Source organism: Lissotriton vulgaris, chromosome 5, assembly GCF_964263255.1.
Source record: "Lissotriton vulgaris chromosome 5, aLisVul1.2, whole genome shotgun sequence".
Lineage (NCBI taxonomy): Eukaryota > Metazoa > Chordata > Amphibia > Caudata > Salamandridae > Lissotriton > Lissotriton vulgaris.
Window position 1 is genome coordinate 873225570 of NC_141693.1, and position 21914 is coordinate 873247483.

General features: G+C 46.4%; 1 protein-coding gene across 2 annotated transcripts in view; it reads left to right on the forward strand.

Moving 5' to 3' along the window:
• Window positions 1–21914, forward strand: part of FAM13C (family with sequence similarity 13 member C) — an 866698-nt gene that overhangs the window by 804065 nt on the left and 40719 nt on the right. For both annotated transcript variants that reach the window (XM_086922448.1, XM_086922449.1), the window contains exon 13: window positions 901–1002. In XM_086922448.1, the coding sequence (XP_086778574.1) occupies window positions 901–1002 (102 nt within the window). The remainder of the gene's footprint in view (window positions 1–900; window positions 1003–21914) is intronic.

Below are 21914 nucleotides of genomic sequence, written 5' to 3' on the forward strand. Positions count from 1 at the left end.
ATATCGAAATAAAGACTTATGAAATTGAAAAGCTGAAATTGATTTACTTAAAGGATTTTGGATATTTTGGCCTTTCCTTATTTATTAAAACAAGCTATATTTTTCGAATCTGGTGTGGGTTCTTTTTGCTTGGTGTTTCCACTGTTCTACTGTGTGAAGTGTTGCACGAATACTTTACACATTGGCTCTTGGGGTAAGCCTGACTGCTCTGTGACAAGCTACAAGAGGGTGAACACAGCTTAATATAGGCTGTGAAACGGACATACCCTGACTAGGATTGTGGTCCCTACTTGGACAGGGTGCAACCCTCTGCCAACTAGAGCCCCATTTATAACAGTCACCATTAGCAAATTAGAAAGCACAGAGAAAGGTAGGAAATTGCATTCATTCCATTAACATAGTATTTGAGTGCCTAGGGGATGATTTAGAGTACGGGGGGTGCTGAACACCTACAGAAGATTTCCCAACTGTCCCTTTCCCTCAATTTAGAGTGTATACATTTTAAAACACTTTAAATAGGGCGGAGGACCCAGCTGCCAGTTTTTGGCAAGCATCCCATATTCCTTAAACTCTAAATAACCCCCTTTAAATGTTCATCATTTTCACTCCTTGGCCAGAATTTAAACATTTGCCGGGAGAGACCAGGATTATGTATTCTGTTAGCTGTAGACTGTAAGGTATATTATAGGTTGGAGCAGACTCTTTAAGCACTAGGTCTTTTACATTGTTGTTCTGCATTTTTGTTGTATCCATATCCCTTAAGGTCATAACTTTGGAAGAACAATCAGGAGGCAGGCATCCTCATCCAGAACTGCAACTGGCACTATTATGTAATGCAATTTGAGAAAATATTTAACTTTTGTATAGTATTTTTAGCATCTTTAATTATATTTATTACAGGCCTGAACTACTTGATCAGCTGAGAGATGCCCGAGCTGATAAGAAACGGCTACGCAAAGTTTTAAGAGAATATGAAGACCACTTTTTAAGACAAACTGGAAGGTAAACACCACTATATAATATGTATGAGCTGTAGATTGTTCTAACAATGTGTTATCCTATTATCATGTGTATAGTTCTAAAACAAATTTTAAAAATCATTGGGCCTGGTTCACAAAGGTAACTTTCACTTTTGAATAATTTACACTTTTAAGTTTACTAGCTTATTCACAAAATTCAAGTGTAAGTTACTACTGAACCCCCCCACCCAAAAAGAAACAGTGGGACGTGACCAGGAGTTGAAGATGGCATACGCCTGACTTGAGAGCTTCAATCCTGGGGCTGAATCCTTCCCAATCCTGATGTGCCAAGAATGTATTTGTGAGGTGCAGCCCCACATACAGTCCGAGTGGCCCTGGAGCGCCCGTGACCCTGTGCCAATTGCTCCCAATCGCTGCCTCGACCACAATATGAAGGTGGCAGCAACTGGCGCAGACTAGTCTGCACCGGCCTGAGATCGCTGCAGCGTAGCCAGGCTGGTGAACTCTGGTGGGCTGCACCTTTAGGAGTGGGCTAGGAGATCTCTACTGCATCCAGCACTTGTCCACTGGCCCCCTGGTGGTGACCCTGTCCTAGCTGCTCCTAATCCCTCCCTCACACCGCAATATCAGAGTGGCCGCGGCTGGCACATACTGGTCCACAGGGGCCTCAGATTGCTGTGGTGTGGCCCTGTAGGAGTGGGCCCGGAGAACGCAACTGGACTCCAGCGCTGGTCCGTTGATGGAACCCTGTGGTGGTGGTGGAGAGAAGAGTAGGGCCAGTGGCGGATTTTGTCTGGAGGTTTGCTAGGCGTTCCCTGCCGACCATGAAAGTGGCGTCCTGCTGGTATGCGCCTCAAGATTATCGTAGCCTCTACGCAGCATGGGAGGCCCTTGTATGCTACTCTGCTAGAGGACCAGGAAGTGGTGAAGCCCGGTCAAAGACGCCTGCATCTTGAGGAGGCTGAGGCAAGCAGAGAGACGGCTGGCCTGGCACCTGACGATGGACGCCCCTGGGTAAAGTGCAGCCTGGACATTGCATTGCCACAGTGGGAAAGAGTTGAGGACGGGATGCCCCTGAAGTGCCCTGAGATGCTTAGACGCAACTTGCGGGGCCTGAGGTGAGCCACCCTGTTTTCATCTTTGTGCTGGGATTTTGCCCCAGTCGGCATGAGTCTTGCCTGTGCCCTGAAGGGAAGGCATCCGGCGCAAGGCAACCTCTAAATGGACCCCCAAGCACAAGGGGTCCAAACAAAACACTCCTACTAGATCAAAGACTCCTCTCACAGCTGGAGGATGCAGTTCAAGACCCGATGATTATATTACACTATGGCCAGGTATGGATCCCTCTAAATATGCGCAGTCCAAACCAGGCAAAAAGGTGGGGCTCCTGCTGAGAGACCCTGTGGCTTGACATGAACTCACCACTGCCTTCTGAGAGTACATCTAACTCAATCATACAGGAAAGGTGTAGGAAAGTTGAGTATTATGTGGTGTGGGGGGTTATTCCTCACCATGTAATACTGTCACAATACCCCAACAATGGTACTAGGATTCACACAAATAAATCCTTAGCTTAGTCCTGGTAAGGTGGCAAATAGCAGTCCGGCTTTACTAGAGGAACATGTGTTCAGCATTTCAGAGTACCAACATGAACGATAAGTAATTAACATGACTCGAGAGAAATCCTACACCAATTTATAAAAATAGAGTGTACGTTTATCTTAATTTAGACACCAAAATGAACAGAATAGCATACAAATAACCAGAGTTCTAGATTTTTGAAGCAATAATAAATCAGTGCAAAATATTTAGGCTGTCTTTTTTCAGTTTCTATTTTTGGTAAATTCTGGTGTTTTTTCAGTGTTTTCAATACCTGAAAATCAGTGGTATCAGTTGTTACAAATTTTCGCACCATTAAAAACAAAAGAAACAGTGTTTTTCCGGTGTTTATGGAATGTTTTGCTTTTAATTATTGCTTGCTTTCTACACTAGTGCATGTGTATAGACAGCTTGTGTACAGGGTATATGAGGTCCACATACATTTTTATAAATCAACCTTATTGTAATACACCATACAATACTTCTTTAGTGAGTCTTTGGTCATGTGCACTCGCTCTTTCCTTCACATATAAACGTTTATCTGGGAAAAGGCTGTCTGAACATTGGCACTTGAGACGGGCAACGCCAAAACAGCCAGTACACAATTTGCTAACTCAGGACAATGACATAGCTGTCCATGCCAGTAATGGTGCAACTGAACATTGTAATTCTCTAGGACATATTCTGCAACATATGCATTGAATTGGGCGCACATTCCCCTAGTTATTGAAGCGGTCAAAAATGAAGCAGTACTTTTCAAAGTCTGGAGAAAATTCAGAAGGGATAGAACTTGGGCAGAGTACCTCAGTGAGTATTCATTAACTTCAAATGCCATGGTTGGTGAAGGGACATCACTAGGCCTTATTGTAAGCCATTGCCCATACACTGTAAAATAAAAATTCCTGAATTGCTCCTCAACATGTCTTTGCTTTCCGAGTGGCAAGACTTCTAACATGGAGTGTGTTGCAGTTTCAAAGTCACTAAAAGTGCCCACCAGCTAAATGACAGTTAGGATGACTCTTTCTTTGATGCCAGACAAATCTCAAAATGAGAAATATTTGCATTTTAGTACTTGGGCATAACGAAACAGTGCACCAGAATGGACTACAAAGTCATTTGCATTCTTCATGAACTCTGAAGATTGTAAAGATGCTTTCAGCATAGCATCTACCAAGTGACCAGGATCTCATATAGGGAAGCACTTCAGCTCAGGTATCGATTTTGACAGCACGTCATATAACGTTTTGATATACGTAGCTGAATTACTGCAAGTACAAACAATATCACTCCAATCTTTATTGAACTTGGTAGGAACTTTTTGCAGCCGCATTTCAAGTGACACTGCGTTTCATGTTTACCAAACGTCTGGTGTCATGTTTTCACCACTATCTCGGATGGTTGCTGACAACATTCTTTTCCTATATACCGGTCACTACACCTTGCATTGAATGTTCAAAGCCTGTGGTGTTTGGCAATTCACCTACAATCAATAATGACTCGCTAGAAAAGTGGGCTGATGTATCAAAGCATTTCACCCATTCTCTGTCTGTGGGTAAATGTGATGCTACATATTGGAAAAGGTTCTTATGAAACCAGCCATTTTACCTATCAGTGAAAGCAAATGTAATTTTCTGATTTTCTACAGGTTATAAAATGACTAAATAAGACCTAAAACATGTTTCTAAACACTGCATATTTAGGCTAAAGACCACAAAACGGAAAAATGCAAAAGGAAATAGAAGGAAAATGCTACTTACCAGTATGCATCTGTTCTTGCCATGTAGAGCTGCAGAGTTGTACACTTAGCATTAAATCGCCACCTGGTGTTGAGCTCGGATGATTGCATGTTGTTGTCTTCTTGGAAGAAGTCTTTGTAGTCACGAGATAGGTGACTCCTCCCTTGGACAATAGTGCGCATGGGCATCGGCTCTATCCCTAGATTGTTTTTCGCCATGATGGGAAATGATGGAGTTAGTAGAGGTAAAGAAAAAAGATGTGCATGCGTGTGCATCTAAGTAAGATAAAACTGGAACAGATACAGGTCCCGGGGAGGCGGGAGGGCGTGTACAACTCTGCAGCTCTACATGCCAAGAACAGATGCATATTAGTAAGTAGCATTTTCCGTTCGAGGCATATGAGCTGCAGATTATACACTTAGCATCGATTGTGCAGCAGTATCTTCCCTAGCGGTGGTCACCTGTATCTGTTGCAGAAGTTTGAAAGAGAGTTTTAAGGACAGCCTGTTCTACTGCAGCTTGCTGCTGGGCTTGCACATCAAGACAGTAGTGTTTAGTGAAGGTGTGTGTTGTAGACCATGTTGCTGCTTTGGATATGTCCTCTTGGGGGATGTTTCCTAAGAAAGCAAAAGAGGCTCCTAGTTTGCGTGTTGAGTGCGCTCTAGGAGGAACTGTTAATGTACCTTTTGCTTTTTGATAGCATATTTGTATACATTTTACAATCCACCTTGCAATGCCATCTTTAGAGATGGGGTTGCCTTTATGAGGTGGAGAGAAAGACACAAACAGTTGTTTTGTTTTTCGAAAATATTTAGTCCTATCTATATAGTAGAGAAGAGCTCTTTTAACATCTAATGTGTGTAGAGCTCTTTCTGCCACAGAGCCTGGGTTTTGGAAAAACACAGGTAACTCTACAGATTGGTTTAAATGAAAAGGACTAATGACTTTTGGAAGGAATTTTGGATTAGTTCTTAGAACCACTTTATTACGGTGTAGTTGTAAAAAATGGTTCTTGTATTGTGAAAGCTTGTATCTCACTTACTCTCCTAAGAGAAGTGATAGCAATAAGGAAAACTGTTTTCCACGTGAGGAATTGTAGTTCACATTTATGTAAAGGCTCAAAACGGGGTCCCATTAGCCGTGTAAGAACAACGTTTAGGTTCCATACTGGAGGAGGTGGCATCCTGGGTGGTATGATTCTTTTTAATCCTTTCATAAAAGCTTTAATTGCAGGCGTTTTCATGTGTGGCGAACAGATCTATGTCTAGATGACCCCACTTGTGGAAGAATGGTTGAAGAACCTGCGGATGTAGTTCCCATTCGTGAATTTAATGTGTCTGCCGACTCAACAGATCTGCTATCTGATTGTGAACTCCTAGAAGGTGCTCTGCCAACAGATATATATTTTGTGGAATGGCCCATCTCCAAATGTTCTGTGCGAGCTGGGACAGTTGTAGAGAGTGTGTCCCCCCCTGTTTTGTATATAATACATGGCTGTCATGTTGTCCGTCCGGATCAAGACAGCTTTGTTCTGTACTTGTACTTGGAATGTTTTGAGTGCTAAGAATATTGCTAGCAGCTCTAGATGGTTGATATGGAACAATTTTTGTTGACTGTTCCATTGTCCTTGAGTTCTATGATGTTCTATGATGTAGGAGATGGGCTCCCCATCCTGTGAGGGATGCGTCTACTGTGAGCACTAGTTGTGGAACAGGTTCGAGGACTGGCCGCCCTTTTGTCAAGTTTTTGGTGTTCCACCACTGCAGAGAGTGATGTGTGCGGCTGTCTACCAACACCAGGTCTGATAGTTGACCTTGAGCCTGGTTCCACTGCTGTTCTAGGCATTCCTGTAATGGACGCATCTGCAGTCTTGCATGTGATACTATGAAGATGCAAGATGCCATCATGCCTATTAGTCTCATGAACACTCTGGCTTGCAGAGCTTGTTGCTGTTGAAAAACTGTGACTAAGGCTTGAATGCTCTGTATCCTTGCTGGACTGGGATACGCTAGAGCTATAGACGTATTTATTGTAACCCCTAGATACTGATGTATGTGAGAGGGTTTTAGGTGCGACTTGGTGTAGTGGATGGTAAACTCCAAGTTGTGCAACGTTTGAATTGTCTGATGTGTGTGTTGGACACACTGATTGAATGACTTGGCTTTTATGAGCCAATTGTCTAGATAAGGAAAGACATGTATTTGTTGTCTTCTGAGATGTGCTACTACTTCTAGGCACTTTGTGAATACTCGTGGTGCCGTTGTCACTCCGAATAGAAGGACTTTGAACTGATAATGTTGTCCTTCTAGTACAAACCTTAGATACTTCCTCTGAGCAGGATGTATAGGAATGTGGAAGTAGGTGTCCTTTAGGTCTAGTGTTGTAAGGAATTCGCCTTGTTGCAGCACTGGGAGCACTTGTTGTAAAGTGATCATATGAAAATGATCTGATTGTATGTAATGATTGAGGGGCCTGAGGTCAAGTATTGGTCTTAGTGTCCCGTCCTTCTTGGGAATTAGAAAGTACAGCGAGGAAACCCCTGTTCCTTGTTCTTGTAAAGGATCTACTTGTATTGCTTCCTTTTGTAGAAGTGACAGAACTTCTTGTTTGAGCAGAGTAAGGTGTTCTGTAGACATTGGACGCTGCCTGGGTGGTATGTGTGGAGGGGTTGCTGTAAGTTCTAGGCAATAACCATACTGGATAATCTGTTGTATCCACTTGTCTGTTGTGATGGAGTTCCAGACAGGCAGGAATAGTGTTAATCTGCCCCCAACAGGAGTGAAATGCTGTTGGGGGAGCAGAGGGAAGTCACTGTTTTGAGGTGGAAGATGTTTGATTACTGTTGTTACCTCGACCTCTTACTTTATTGTTGTTACCTCTATATCCTCCTCTAAAATATCCCTTGCTAGAGGATGTTTGTGTGCTAGATTTGAAGGATGTTGTGTTATCTGCACCAGTATTTTTGGAGCCCCCTCTATAGAAGGAGCGACAAAAGGTACTTCTAGTTTGTGTGGACTATAAAGCTCCCATAGATTTGGCAGTGTCTGTATCCTTTTTCATCTTCTCAAGTGCTGTGTCTACCTCTGGACCAAATAATTGGTTTTGATTAAATGGCTGATTTAAAATGGTAGTTTGCACTTCCTGTTTAAATCCTTAAATGCGTAGCCACGCATGTCTTCTAAGTACGACACTGGTATTTACAGCTCTAGATGCAGTACCCGCTACATCTAGTGCACACTTGATTGAGGCATTAGAAATAAGCTTGCCTTACTGTATGAGGTCAGTTGCTTGTGCCTTATATTGGTCAGGTAGATGTTCTAGCAGTTTTTCTAACTGATCATAATGAGCCCTATCATATCTTATCAAAACAAACCGAGAAAGGAGGGTCATAGGGATACGGAGTTTAGAGACCTGATCCTGATTCATATCCCCAGCTACACAATATAAACAACACAAGGAACCGAATCGGTCTATGAGCCAATTGCTTCTGGCCTAACTGACATTGATAACACTATGTCAGTGGGTGCTACAGTCACCGTTTAACACATTACAAGAAGCAAGAAAAGGAAAACACAAGAGCAGTGAACTAAATGTGGAACTACTTCAAACTAACTGATCAACAAGATCCAGATCATCTCATCGGGGATAACCATCAAACAGACCAGGTAATCAGTCATATCATTTGGCCGTCCCTATCATATCGTGAAAGGAGTGCTTGTGTATTAGCTATGCGCCATATGTTGGTAGCTTGCGCAGCTATTCTTTTGCCTGAGCCGTCTATGACCTTGGATTCTTTGTCAGGTGGGGGTGCCTCACCTGAAGTTTGTGAGTTTGCTCTCTTCCTAGCATTTGACACAACTAGTGAGTCTAGTGGTAGTTGTCCCTTAATGTAGGTTGGATCTGCAGGTGCAGGCCTATATTTTTTCTCAATTCTAGGATTTAAAATTCTAGTACGTACAGGGTCTTTAAAAATTTCAGGTGCATGTTTGAGGCCCCCTTTTATCATAGGAAGAATTTGGACAGATCTCTGTGATTGTTCAAATTTATCTAATAGAAAGTCTTCCTCTGTCTCATCAGAATGCATTGTAACCCCATGGTAAATGGCAGCTCTGTTTAATAGGTGCCCAAAGCCAATGTTATCTTCTGGGGGAGAAGATTTGATGGGTATGACTGTGGGTCAGGAATATCTGGTATATCCTGTGGGTTTGGGTACTCCCAGACTGTGTCACCTGTAGGGTATGGGAAAGGCTCATCTGCGTCTAACCCTCCTCCTAAACTATACTCATCATCATTTTGAGGTGAGTGTGGTGATAAGAGAGGAGATAAGAGAGGAGAATGTGAAGGAGACATCTGAGGTGAATTGTTAAGAGGAGCAGGAGATGAAGGCAAAGGAAGTATAGGTGAAGAAGGGTGCATAGGGAATGTGGCAGAGTCCTTCTTCTTGGCAGGAACCACAGGTGTGGATGTCTCATCTGCCTTCCTTTTCTTGTGAGGTGTAGTGGACACCTGACCTTTTTTTGGGTCAATGTAGACCTTCTTTTGCAGAGGATCTGGCTGGAAAAGTTCTTCTCTTTGTGGAACCTTTGTCGGTGCCGATTTTTTCAGTACCGGACAAGGTTGTTGCTTGTTTTTAGCCTTAGGGGTTGTTACAGTGTCCTTTGGCGTAGTTTTCAACACCGAAGGTGTTGTTTTCGGTGTCGTAGGCTGTTTCGAGGTGTTGGACGCGTCGAAATCAGGCCTTGTTGTTTTCGGTGTCGTAGGCTGTTTCGAGGTCATGGACACGTCAGAATCAGGCCTTGACGGTTTCGGCCCCGAAGACGGTGCCTTCGGAGTGGAAGCTGGTCTCGTCGGCTTCGAGGCGTCGGACGCTAGCTTCGTACCCTTGTCTTTAGAAGTCGACGGTTTCGGAGCCGAGACTTGTTTCGGTGCCGAGGGAGCTGGTGGGATCGGCACGTGCGGTTTGCTCGGTACCGAGCTACCGGAAGGCTTAGTTACTTTCTTCGGAGCTGGGCTCGATGGCGGGGCTGTCGAAGTGGTTTTATGGTCGCAACTGGGCCCCGGAGGCGGAGTGTTGACCTTTGACTTCGATCTGGATGCTGTGTGTGGTGCAGGGGCAGTAGTACTCACGCGCTGACCCGATGGTATGGAGTCATCTGAGTCGTCTGCCTCTGATACGATCTGGAGATCATCGGAATCTTCTTCGGGAACGAGCTGAACCTCCTCGTCGAAGATATCCACCGGTTCCGGAGCTGATCTCTGCATGTCGTGTCGATGGGCCCTCCGATCTCTGATGGTTTTCTTGGATCGAAAGGACGCGCAGGCTGCACAGCTCGATTTGTCGTATTCTGGCGATAAGCACAGGTTGCAGAGCTCGTGTTGGTCACTGCATGGAAACTTTGCTCCACACCCGGGGCATCTCATGAATTGCGTCCTTTCCATGAGGTGTCGGTATCGAAGTTAGTTTGGAGAGTTTTGGGAAGTATTTTACGCTTCGAAGTGCTTGAAAAGTCTATTTCTAGCCAGAGCGGAAAAAGTTCATCCGAACCCAGTGGCGGAAAAAAACAATCTAAGGATGCAGCCGATGCCCATGCACGCTATTGTCCAAGGGAGGAGTCACCTATCTCGTGACTACAAAGACTTCTTCCAAGAAGACAACAACATGCAATCATCCGAGCCCAACACCAGGTGGCGATCTCATGTAGGCCCCTGGACCAAGCCACGACAGTCAGATCAATTTTTCCTATCCCGTGGAGTCCAAAGCAGAGTTCTCCTGGCTGTTCCTGGTGCTGTAACAGGAACTACAGGTTGCTGTTTTTACTGTTTACAACAGGCTGCAGGAAACAGAATGCAAAAACATAACAGATGCACAGCTGCTGACATTGGCTGAAAGTTGTACAGTGTTCCCTGTAGATGCAGCACTGAGTGTGGGGTTAGTTTCCGGATTTGCAGCTAACAAGCCTTGGTAGCGGTAAGCCCAGCGAAAAGGTACTGGAAATTCACTTGGTCCCGGGGTGTGAGGTAGCGGTCTGAAACTTTATGGTAGCCGAGACTACAACTCCCACAATGCACTGGACCACCTGGATTTAGGCGATCCCATGGAGGACCCGATGGTCTGCGATTCTTTGGATCCAGTGAGTGTTTTTACCAGCAGTTTGCAGGGGACTAGTGCTACTAGTCCAGGGGAGTCTGAGGGTGCTTTTGTCTTCCACAGGGGTCCTTCCCTTCACGAGTGCTTAGTTTTTAGCCAAGGACAAGGTTTGTTCACTCAGTTCCAAGTCTGTTGCCACAGGAACGAAGTATCCATCTTTAGCTTTGATACTATGGGCAAAGTTCTGTTTTCAGCAACATGGGTCTCCTTTTGGTCCTTCCTTGATGCAAGTTGTTCAGATCTGAGGTTCAGGTATCGGGGGGGAGGTCCCTTAAATCCTAGAGGAAGGGCTGTCTGAGCTAGTAGCCAATGGGCATCTAGAGGTGACGACATCCGGTGGTGTAGGTCATCTTTTAGATCCAGAACTCTTTATTCTGTCATTCCTAAAGATGGCAGGAATCAAATTGTTTTGTACAGACCAGGCTGCTCACCCTTGAGGTGTGGCTAGCCTTCTGAGGTGTACACATCCCTGCAAAGCTAATTTCCCACCCGCCCGGATGTAAATGTGCCTTGGGCAGGGAGAAGGTTGTTTCCTCCACTGGGAGCCTTCCCTGATGCATATTGGGCAGTGCAGCCTTTGAAGCTCACTGCCTTGATATGCCACTTCGCTAGCTAACGTTGGAGGAAGGAGGTGTGACCACCTTCCTGCCCAAGCCTTTGTAGCTGACTCCTAGGAGTGTTCACACTGCCTGTCAGCAGGTCAAAATCTAGTCTTGGTAGCAGCAGAGATGGGAATGTGCGGGCAGACCAGCCGGAGCACGATGATGCTGAGGCAACCAGGTGGGCAACCTCTAAGGTCACCATCTTAGTGCATATCTCATCACACAGGACACAAGATTTGTGGCAAGTGTTATGAGACACATTGTTTGATACCAAACATGACCTATTTCGGTGATATAATTGAGTTGCCAACTTTGAGAATGCCCAGGTGGTAGCCCGTGTTATCCTATGGACCACTAACACTTATAGTGGTTTCCAATGGGGAACGCCACTATAGGAACATATAGGCTTGCACTTATATGTCCTCACCTTTAACATACTGCTCCCTGCTCCTGGGCTGAGGAGGCCTTCCCTAGGGATGCCTGACCTATATGAAAGACCGTGTATTTGAGTGTGCAAAACATGGTGAGGGCACAGTCTGGTTCGCAGTTGACACTGCTCCTGCAGGCTCTAATGTCAGGCTTACTGTAGGTAGTTTGCTTAGGCCCACCAGTGTGGGGCACAACCATGCTGCAGCCCTAGGGACCCCTTTCCCACATATGCCCTGGGTACCCCTGGTACCATATAATAGGGACTAATACGAGGGTAAACTGCTTTTCAATTGGGATTGGCAGTTCACAGAACAGTTTTAGGGCGAGAGCACGGGCCCTGGTTAGCAGGCTTCAGTGCACTGTCAGAGTCAAAAACCAGCATCTAGTAGTCTGAATGGGGGCAACATTTTTGAGGAGCATCTGCAAAGAGCCCTGTTTTCTTGCAAGAAGTATGTCCATGGATGGTCTGGGACACACTGAAGGCGGTGGCTTGGGGTATTCTCATTAGGGAAGGCAACTGCCTGAAAGGCATGAGGGAGATTGAGTTGCTTAGGCTTTCGGACAACCTCATGCATGCGAAAGAACATCATAAATCCCATCCCTCTAAGATACTATGGCGAACCCCTTATGTCCATACATTGGCAAATCTGCATTCTGGAGCATGACAAGGTAACTATATTCTGGCACACTTGAAGGCTCAATTCTATGACGGGGCAATAAAATGGGTCCCTTCCTCACTAACAAACTTTGGGCTTAGAGGACTAGGGGCTTTATTCAAGAGATGAAGAATAATGCAAAGACTCTGTGCACCATCGACGAGGAGAAAACTGAAGCATTTCTTCATTTTTATAGTGGCCAATACAGAGAATCACAGGAATTCTATGTCCAGTCCCTTGCATTGCCATGCCTCTCCCAGCGTGACTGAGAGGCCATAGATGATTCCATTATTAAAACTGAGGTCCTTGGAGCCATTAAACATCTGTTCCTGGGCAGGGCACAGGGTCTTGACAGATTTATTGTTGCTTTTTATAAGCTTTGTGGACCTCTGCTGCCACTCTTACTCACAGAGTTCTACAATAGCATGTCCTAGACCTGTCGTCTGTGATGGCAGAAGCCTTGGTTTCACTCATTGTCAACCTGAGCAAAGATCCGACTTAGTCATACTCTTGCAGCATGACATTCCTACTATACATTGATGCAAAAATGATGGCCAGATCCTAGCGACTCACCTGGAATTATATCTTACTAGCCTAATCAATGCTGACCAAATGGGATTCAGCTCCTCTAGGTCTACCAGTGGATGTACCAGATGGACAATCCACCTCAAAGACATTGTACGGAAGCTCCACAAAGAGGTGATCCTACTTTCTATCAATGCCTAGAAAGCCTTCAACCGGGTTGATTGGTCTATGTTGAAGGCCACCTTGGAGAGAGCCAGCTTCGGATCTTGATTTCTGGGCTGGGGGAGGACTGCTATCCCTCACCCTGGCAAGAGTCCATGTTAATGGCTTTAAGTCATGACCCATTCAGATTCAGAGGGGCACGCAACAGGACTGTTCCCTCTCCTATGCTGTTCACCCTATATTTAGAGCACCTTCTTCAGAAGATCTGAGAGACAGAGGGAATACGAGGGGTACCTTATCCCCAAGACACTTTTATGTTCTCTGCCTTTGCTGATAATATCTTGCTTTCACTGACAGACCCTAGGACACATGCAGCCACTATTGGAGGAATATGAGAAGATTGCGGGCCTCAAAACTAATTCAGGAAAATCCTTGAGATTGGTGGGGGTAGGTGGGGGCTCTTCTATATAGCCCTCAAGCAAAGACTCAGTTCCACTGGACACTTGACTCCCTCCCATATTTAGGGGTGATCTTAACCCTGGATCTCCAAATATGTGGGCACAGCAATTTTAAACACCTGGCACGCTCTCCTAAAGCACAGATTACCTACTGGCCTTTCCATGCATGCCCTCTCACGGGTAGGGAGAATTGCTTCCTTCAAGCTGGTCTACTTTCCCTAATATCCTTTACATGTTTCAGGTGCTTCCGCCCCCCCTTTCGAAGGCTGACTGGTACAGTTAACTGACATTTGTAAAGCCTTCACCTGGGCAGGGAAGAAACCCCAGCTCAGTTACGGCACTAGTACATGCCTCCTGAAACATGGGGGTCTGGGAGTCCTGAATATTTGTCTCTACTATCTAGCAAATCAGGCACGTTATATGGTTGATTGGCTACAGGACAAGTTGTGGTGCTTTATTGACCAGAACATGACAGCTAAACAGCTTGCTGAGGTCACTGGGCTCCCTTAGAGCCAGAGATGCCGAAACATATACATCTCCCCAGTCAGTAGAGTTACCCTTGAGGCCTGGGAAGCATCTGTCAAGATGAAGAGATGGTGTTTCTTGCTGAAAAGGCACACCCTAGAAGATCAGACGATCAGCACCACCATGTGAGGGAGTGAACTGCAGTTTTGTCAGAGAGCCAATTTGTTCTCCCAACTGCCTAAGAATTGACATCACTAAGCTTGCAGGCATTGCAACAATAGCCTCATTTGAAGATGCTTTTTTGAAACTAAAAAGATGCAAGGAGATATTGATGCCAGGAATAATGAGATCTGAAAACTGTTTCTTTAGGAACTTGTTCACAGTCCTAAGGTCTAAAATAGGATTATAATCCTGCTTAGGCCCTTTCCTCTGAACCACAAACTAGTAGGAGTAAACTCCCTTATCTTACTGGTGCATTAGGGCAGGTAGGTTCTGTTGCATCTTTGATGAGGAGGGTGCTACCTTCCAAACTAAGCAAGTGTCGATGATATTAAGAAGATTTCTTAAAAGAAATGGGAGGAGGTGGTAAATTGAACCTCAGAGAATAGCCATTCTCTTTAATAGTCAACACCCATCTGTTTGTCATAATCTTTTTCCAGTCTACTAGAGGAATGCTGAGGTTTCCTCCCAACAAAGTGGCGAAAAGAGAAGGGGGAAGAGTGGCTTTCCTGCAGCTGCTGATGTTTGCTAGCTGCCTCTTCCTTTCTTCGCTGAAAGGTTTTCCAATGTTGATGGGACTTCTGGGGCCCCTGAAAGGCTTCAAATCCTCTGATGTAGAAAAAGTATGCTGTATGACTTTTAAGGAATGTTTTTTGAAATCCATACATTTCTTTAAGTCAACAGCTTCTAGTGTTTCCAACTAAGTTGACTTATGCTGAATTTCTTTGTCCCCATGAGTGCCAAAGGTCCAGAGAAAGGAATATTTAAATCTTTTGTTGTGCCTCCGGCTTTAAACCTGTGAGACAGACCTATGAAGATCGGCAAAGAGTCAGGCCATGACAGTAGCCATGGGCAGCTAGGTCGACAGCATCAGCAGTGGCTCTGATCACTTGGCTAGATACCATCAGGTATCAAGGTAACATGTCTTAAAAACTCTGAATAGTCCCACACAGAGACCTATCATCCCATCGAAGAAGAGCAGTGGCAGCTGGACCACAGAACTTCCTCCCAACAGAATCCATCTTATTACTTTCCTTCTCCAGAGGCACTTTGGAGGCTGGTGACGTGGGATGGTGTTTTGTTGTTGCTGCAGCAATTATGACAGACTCAGGAAAAGGATTTCCATGCAGGAAGAGAGGGTCTTGTTCAGTACCGTGAAGGGAAGACTTGGATAAAGCTGGAGGGAGGCACAACTCCACTGCAGGTTCAAGAATTCCTGGAACCATGTAGCAAAAGGCGAGCAGAACATTGGGGATGTAGAGTGTCAAAGATGACTGAGGATTTAGGTCAGACCAGTGAAATTGGTGTATTAAGTTTGTTGGCCAATCTCAACAAATTCTCATTGAAGTTGGACACGTCATCAACAGAGGAAATCCTGGTTCTCGCGGAATCTGTACTAGTCAGAGTGGCGACGAAGTGAAGAAGATGTAGTAGAGTGAGTGGAATGAGAGGGTCTTTTTTTTAAAATAAAAGCATATATTTTCATTAATATATGCTCTATATAAAAGTGTTCTGTGATTCAGCATGGGGAAGGGACTATTCATTGCGTATGACTTGTAATGAAGCTCCACTGAAGGAGAACCAAAGTATATCATCAAAGAACCAAAGAAACTCACTGAAAAAACTTTGTTAGAGGGATGTTATAGTTGGCACTAAGATGACAAACTAAATTAAAAAAAATGTAAATTCACCTAACAAGCCTCCATTCAAGAGATGTACACAAGCGATAAAATCACCCACATCTTAGGTATTATATACATTTGAAAGACTGCAATTTCAATGAGAACTAACAGATGTCCTGATAGTTTATATTAAATACATAAAGATACAGTACCACTAACAGTTACTAAAAAGCCTTGCAATAAATACATGACAGTAAATTGATGCCACTTCACTAATAGATGTACTAGTAAATGGTAATGCTAGATCATCCGTCTTAAAATGTCAGCTTTTCAAAATGTTTCCCTGTTCTCAAGTGGTGGTAATGTTTTCCCATGGTATGGCATTTCCCCATAAGTACATTCCTATATTCACAAAACTCACCTCGTTTGGTGTGTGTGCGTGCGTGTGTGTGTTAGTTATTTTTTTATTTTGCAAGGCAGGAGAGCCTAGCATAAGATACTTATCTAATTGGTGGGGACACTCCTCTCATACCTGGACTGTGCTGCTGTTTCTAAGGCTCTCTGTCAACGGCTCGCGGAACCCGCTCCGCGGGTCCCGCTTCGGATTTCTCCCTCTGCTTGGCGCTTCTGTGGGGGTCCGAGAGGCTGCAGGGCTGCGAGTGGAACCCGGGACTCACACTCCCAAGAGTCCCGGTGTAAGCGGCCGTATCACCTGGCCCCGCTCTCCCTGACCGCCCCGCCCCACCTCCACCAATAGAAAAGAGGGAAGGACCCTGTGCTGCGTGGGACACTCCTCTCATACCTGGACTGTGCTGCTGTTTCTAAGGCTCTCTGTCAACGGCTCGCGGAACCCGCTCCGCGGGTCCCGCTTCGGATTTCTCCCTCTGCTTGGCGCTTCTGTGGGGGTCCGAGAGGCTGCAGGGCTGCGAGTGGAACCCGGGACTCACACTCCCAAGAGTCCCGGTGTAAGCGGCCGTATCACCTGGCCCCGCTCTCCCTGACCGCCCCGCCCCACCTCCACCAATAGAAAAGAGGGAAGGGCCCTGTGCTGCGTGGGACACTCCTCTCATACCTGGACTGTGCTGCTGTTTCTAAGGCTCTCTGTCAACGGCTCGCGGAACCCGCTCCGCGGGTCCCGCTTCGGATTTCTCCCTCTGCTTGGCGCTTCTGTGGGGGTCCGAGAGGCTGCAGGGCTGCGAGTGGAACCCGGGACTCACACTCCCAAGAGTCCCGGTGTAAGCGGCCGTATCACCTGGCCCCGCTCTCCCTGACCGCCCCGCCCCGCCCCACCTTCACCAAACCCCGCCCATTGACCCTGGATCTACAAATACGGACACCAAACGCAGCGCGGGAGCGAGCGCGGGAGCGACCGGGGCGAAGACCGGGCAAAGAGCGGGCCGTTTGAGGCCGTTCGAGGACTGAGCGGACTGGACTGGCCCATCCTCTTTCGCCCATTGTTCCCTATTACAGAGGACCACAAAGCTCAACTCTTCGCCCTCCATTCCACATATTATTTGTTGCCTGGCCTTGCCCCTCGCTTAAGATATGTGCACTAGAATAACCAGGAGTAAGGCCTCTAAAGGTGGTCATCCAATTAGTGGTCCAATGGATGACTTTATTACCCGCACTAATTTCGCCATTGACCAGGAAATATCCAAGCTCCAAACTCGGGTATCTCTTGAGTTGGCAGCGGCTAGAAGATTGTCTGAAGTTATTGCTACCTCCAAAAAATCCTCCTTGGGCCCCATAGCTGCGGCGGTTACTCCAGAGCGCCCTCCCATTCCCCATTGTATAATTTCACAGGCTGAGGTTCATCCGATCCCGCTCCCACTTGTCCCTTCTCCACACCATGTCCTACAACCCAACCTAGTGGAAGCGAGTGTACCTGCCACCTCTTGCACTCAGAATGTCACTACTATCCTTCCCCCTCTAGTGGTTTTTAATGCCCCTAGTGCTACCCAACCAAACCGGAAGCCTCGCTCTCGTTCCGCTTACTCACGGAAGAAGGCGAAAGTCGCGGTGTCACAACACTTGGCACTGACGAAAGGCTTAACACCTACTACCAAAGGTGTCTGGCCTCTTGGGAAGCAGCCCCCATCGGAGGGAGGTGGGGCGGGGTCATCCACCGAGCAATCACCCGGTACCACCATAGAAACTGAAGGCTTACAGATAGATGGTTTGGGCAACAACGATAGGGAATTTATAGATCTGGTATGGGAATCCCTTAAAAAGCTTCTTTCCCCTCTAGATCTCAGACTCTCACGAATCGAAAATAACCTACTTGAGATGGAAAAGAGCATTATTGCTCTGGCCACTCTCGGTTTGAGAAGTCTTGAGAACCAGGGCCTCCCTGTAGCCGATGCTATTCCTCCAGCTCCCACACCACAAGTACACCAAAGTCTGCCCACTATACCTACCACTGCACGTCCGGTCCCCAAACCAAGGACTGTGGCTGTGGACCAAATGTCAACTGCCACAATCCCTAAGGCCCCTAAACGGGCTTTCACCCACTTACCTGCTAACACTAAATCTGGTACAACTTCAAAACCCCAGCTTGGCGAGGCGACTATACCGCCTACCCAGGATTTCCAGGTAAAGAATAACTTTAGAGGGGGTTATATTGACCTCCCCCCGGAAGCCAACGACTTTGTAGTTGTGCTGACGGGAGTTCCTCAGGTTAGCAGCGGCCAATATGAGAATCATTGGTCCTTGAAAAATAAAATAATGCATTGGCTTAATGTCAACAGACCTATTCCCAATGGCCGCAGAAGCAAAGTTCTGATGGTGCGCAGAACTTCCTGGGTGGGCCCAACTAGGAAAACGAATGCGGGGGATTGTATAGTTGTAACTTTTGATGATCCACACACGGCTCAGCATATATGTTCGTGGCCCTGCAGTGAAGGGTCCTCTGTCATCCCGAGGCCATTGTCCTTTTTCTATCCCCCACGTTCCATGTATAATCAGACGGACAACTGGTCATTAGTTCATCATCAACCAAGGAGAAACCGCCATAACCATCAGGTGGATCCTCTTTCACATTGGAATGGTTTCCCAATCTCAAATAGATTCGGGGGCCTGGAGGAAGTAGATTGACTCTCCAGGCACTCTGGTTCCCACATAGCGGGTAATGTACTATCTTTGCCAGCCCATGGGCGTTCCGATTCCCTTTGTGCAGGCATCGAATCCTTAGTCACTGTCCATCCCTCTGGCTTAGTAAGAACATCATATAGCCCTATTTCTGAGGGGGGGTCGATAGATACGAGCAGCGCAGATCTAGCTGAGGCGACTGATCTGGGAGCTTTTAGCCCACAAGGTAGGGATGGCCAGCTGGCACCCTCCCAAATCTTACCCAAGGCCCCCATCCAGGCCACACTATCTGTAGGAACCCAGCCTGAGGGAATTATGGTCCCTACAACCTCCCACAAAATTTCCCAAGATGGGCCCTTAGAAAGGTTCCCCTTAGTGGCTGTGCCTTTACCATCTGCACCTGCTCACTCTCCAAGCCAATCTACCATAGCTGTACCCCCGTTAAAGATTGTAGGCTGGAACGTGGCAGGGCTAAATCGGAACTTTGATAATCCAGAATGGAATGTGTTCTTAGAGCCATTTGACATTTGTATCCTGCAAGAAACCTGGACCCAGGAACCAAAATATAGAGTAGGATTTACCACCTATTTTGTCCCAGCTCTCCAACAAAGGGGTTCAAAGGGTCGCCCGTCTGGAGGCCTTTTAAAATGGGTCAGCATTGCTCTGGGTCTAAAAGTGAGCCATAGGTCTACACATTCTCCCGACCTGCAGAGGATCTCAATACATTGCCAGGGGGGAAGGATGTTAGAGGTTTTCAACCTATATCTGAGGGGCGCCAGGAGCGGGACATCAAGCTTACCTCAGACAGGTCTTAGCAACGACCTAGCTGCTTGCAAGATCGATTCCTATATTCTCCTTGCAGGCGACTTTAACTGTTGTTTTGAACCCTTGGCAAAAGAAGATATTTTGGATTCCTTTGAAGAAGACGCAAGGAGGGGTATCCCGATCCTGTCCCTTGACCCGATTCCCAAATGGACACAAAGTGCGATAGACATCAATGCACTCTGTTTGGAACACAACCTGAGGTCAGTGAATGGTCGATCAAAATCGGACCTTATGGGTGCTCACACTTATAACAGAACGGGCTACACCTCCAGAATTGATTTTATTATCTTGAATTATAATCTCTGGCCTTTTCACCTAGACATGGAGGTTGTAGCATCTTGCGATAGTGATCATAACCCCCTTTGCCTAACCCTCTCTTCCCTTTGGCAAACTAAGAAGTACGATAAGCAAGTCCATATCTGGAAGTCATCCCATGAAATTGTTCCGTCCAATTGTGGCAGGCGTTTGAAGTGGGCAAAAGTTAAAGCAGACGAGGCAAGGTTGGCGCAAGCCGGGACCATCTTGTCTGTGGTGGAGCCTCGGCTTGACGCTTTAAACCTATCCAGTACAAAAGTCTTATCACTGTTTTCTGAGACCATAGTAGCACTGAGCAAACTGTTTATTATCCAATATACTAAGCCCAGGGTGGTTTCCAAAAGTGACTCCAATGCTAGAGACAAATGGTATTCCCCTAAATGTCGTATTGCTAAGGGGGAGCTTATTGCTGCGGTAAAGAGCAGGGACACAGCCGATATTAGTTCCGCAAGGAAATCCTACAAAAAAATAGTGGCTGAGGCAAAGGAGGCTCATGATTATCACTTCTGGTGTGACCTAACCGAAGCTAGTAGCATGAAGGATTCCAAAGGGTTTTGGGATCTCCTAAGAGCAAGGAATAAGCCCATTGACCAGCAAATAACCTGTAATATCTCGGGTGACGCTTGGTTTGCCCACTTCTCCAAACTCTATTCTGCTGCACTGGGCTTGTCTCTTCCATGTCCGGGATCCTTGTCCAACACAACAGTTAATCCCCCTGCTATTGACGTCCCTTTCACTAGCCAGGAAGTTGAAAGGGCTATTAGGGGCATTGTCCCCAATAAGGCTCCAGGTCCCGACGGGATCCCAGGTGACCTACTGAAATCCTACCCAGCAGTGTGGAGCAGATTAATCGCTTCACTTCTAAATGAGGCTCTGCTAGGAGGATCTTTTCCTGACTCTTGGAGGGGCGCAGAAGTTGTGCCTATCTTTAAGAAAGGCAGCAGGGACGACCCAGCCAACTATCGCCCTATATGTTTGTTGGATTCAACACAGAAGGTTGCGGGGAAAGTGGTCCTGGGTAGGATTTTGCAGTGGGCCGATGAGGGAAAGATCCTGTCCGATTTCCAGGCAGGCTTTAGAACAGGGACAGGCACCATCCAGCAAACATTCCGCCTTCTAATGATATATTGGAAGGTGGTGGTGCTGGGAGGGGGCACGTTATATCTAGTCTTCATAGACTTGAGAACGGCCTTCGACCTGGTCCCGCGGGCACTACTATGGAATGTCCTTGATGGATTAGGGTTACCCACCTACCTGTTGTTCTTGCTTAAAATATTCCATGAAGACAATTTCGCCCAGATCAGGTGGGGTGTCCAGGGAGAAAAAACATCTCGCATCCCAGTAGACAGGGGCGTCCGCCAGGGGTGTGTGCTTGCCCCCACTCTGTTTTCTCTCTATGTCAACGGAGTGGTGGAGCATCTGCTGCAACACCCTGCGGATGCACCTACTCTGGCGGGGAGAAAAGTCCCAACGCTCCTGTTTGCGGATGACACCCTCCTGATCTCGAAATCCCCAGCGGGCATTCAGAAATTGCTTTCTAGCTTTAAATCCTTTTGTGACACCAAGGGTTTAGCTATAAATATAAGCAAGACCAAATTCCTTGTCCTTAACCCCCCCAAGAAATCCGTCGCCCCACCCATTTTAGACTCCATCCCTCTGGAGAGAGTCAAAGAATTTGATTACCTGGGAATACGTTTGTGTGACTCAATGAGTTGGAAGGCACACCACCAAAAGGTGTTTCTGACCCATAAAAGGGTCACAGGAGCCTTGCTCAAGGAACAACGAGTCTCTTCCTTGAAATCAATTGGGGCAGTGCTAGATATCTACAGAGCAAGGGTTGTAAGCGCAGCTCTATATGGCGCAGAACTGTGGGGCACGCAGAGAGTCGATACCTTGGCCCATCTTGATAACAACTTCCATAAAGATCCGATGAGGCTACCCCACAGTACTCCTACAATCCCTCTCTTGCTGGATGCAGGTACTCGCCCAATTTGTGAGCAAGCAAAACTACGCCCCCTGCTACTTTGGTCCCGGATATGGAATGTCCCAGAATTGTGTAGTTACGCTGACGCCTTGAAAGATTTGT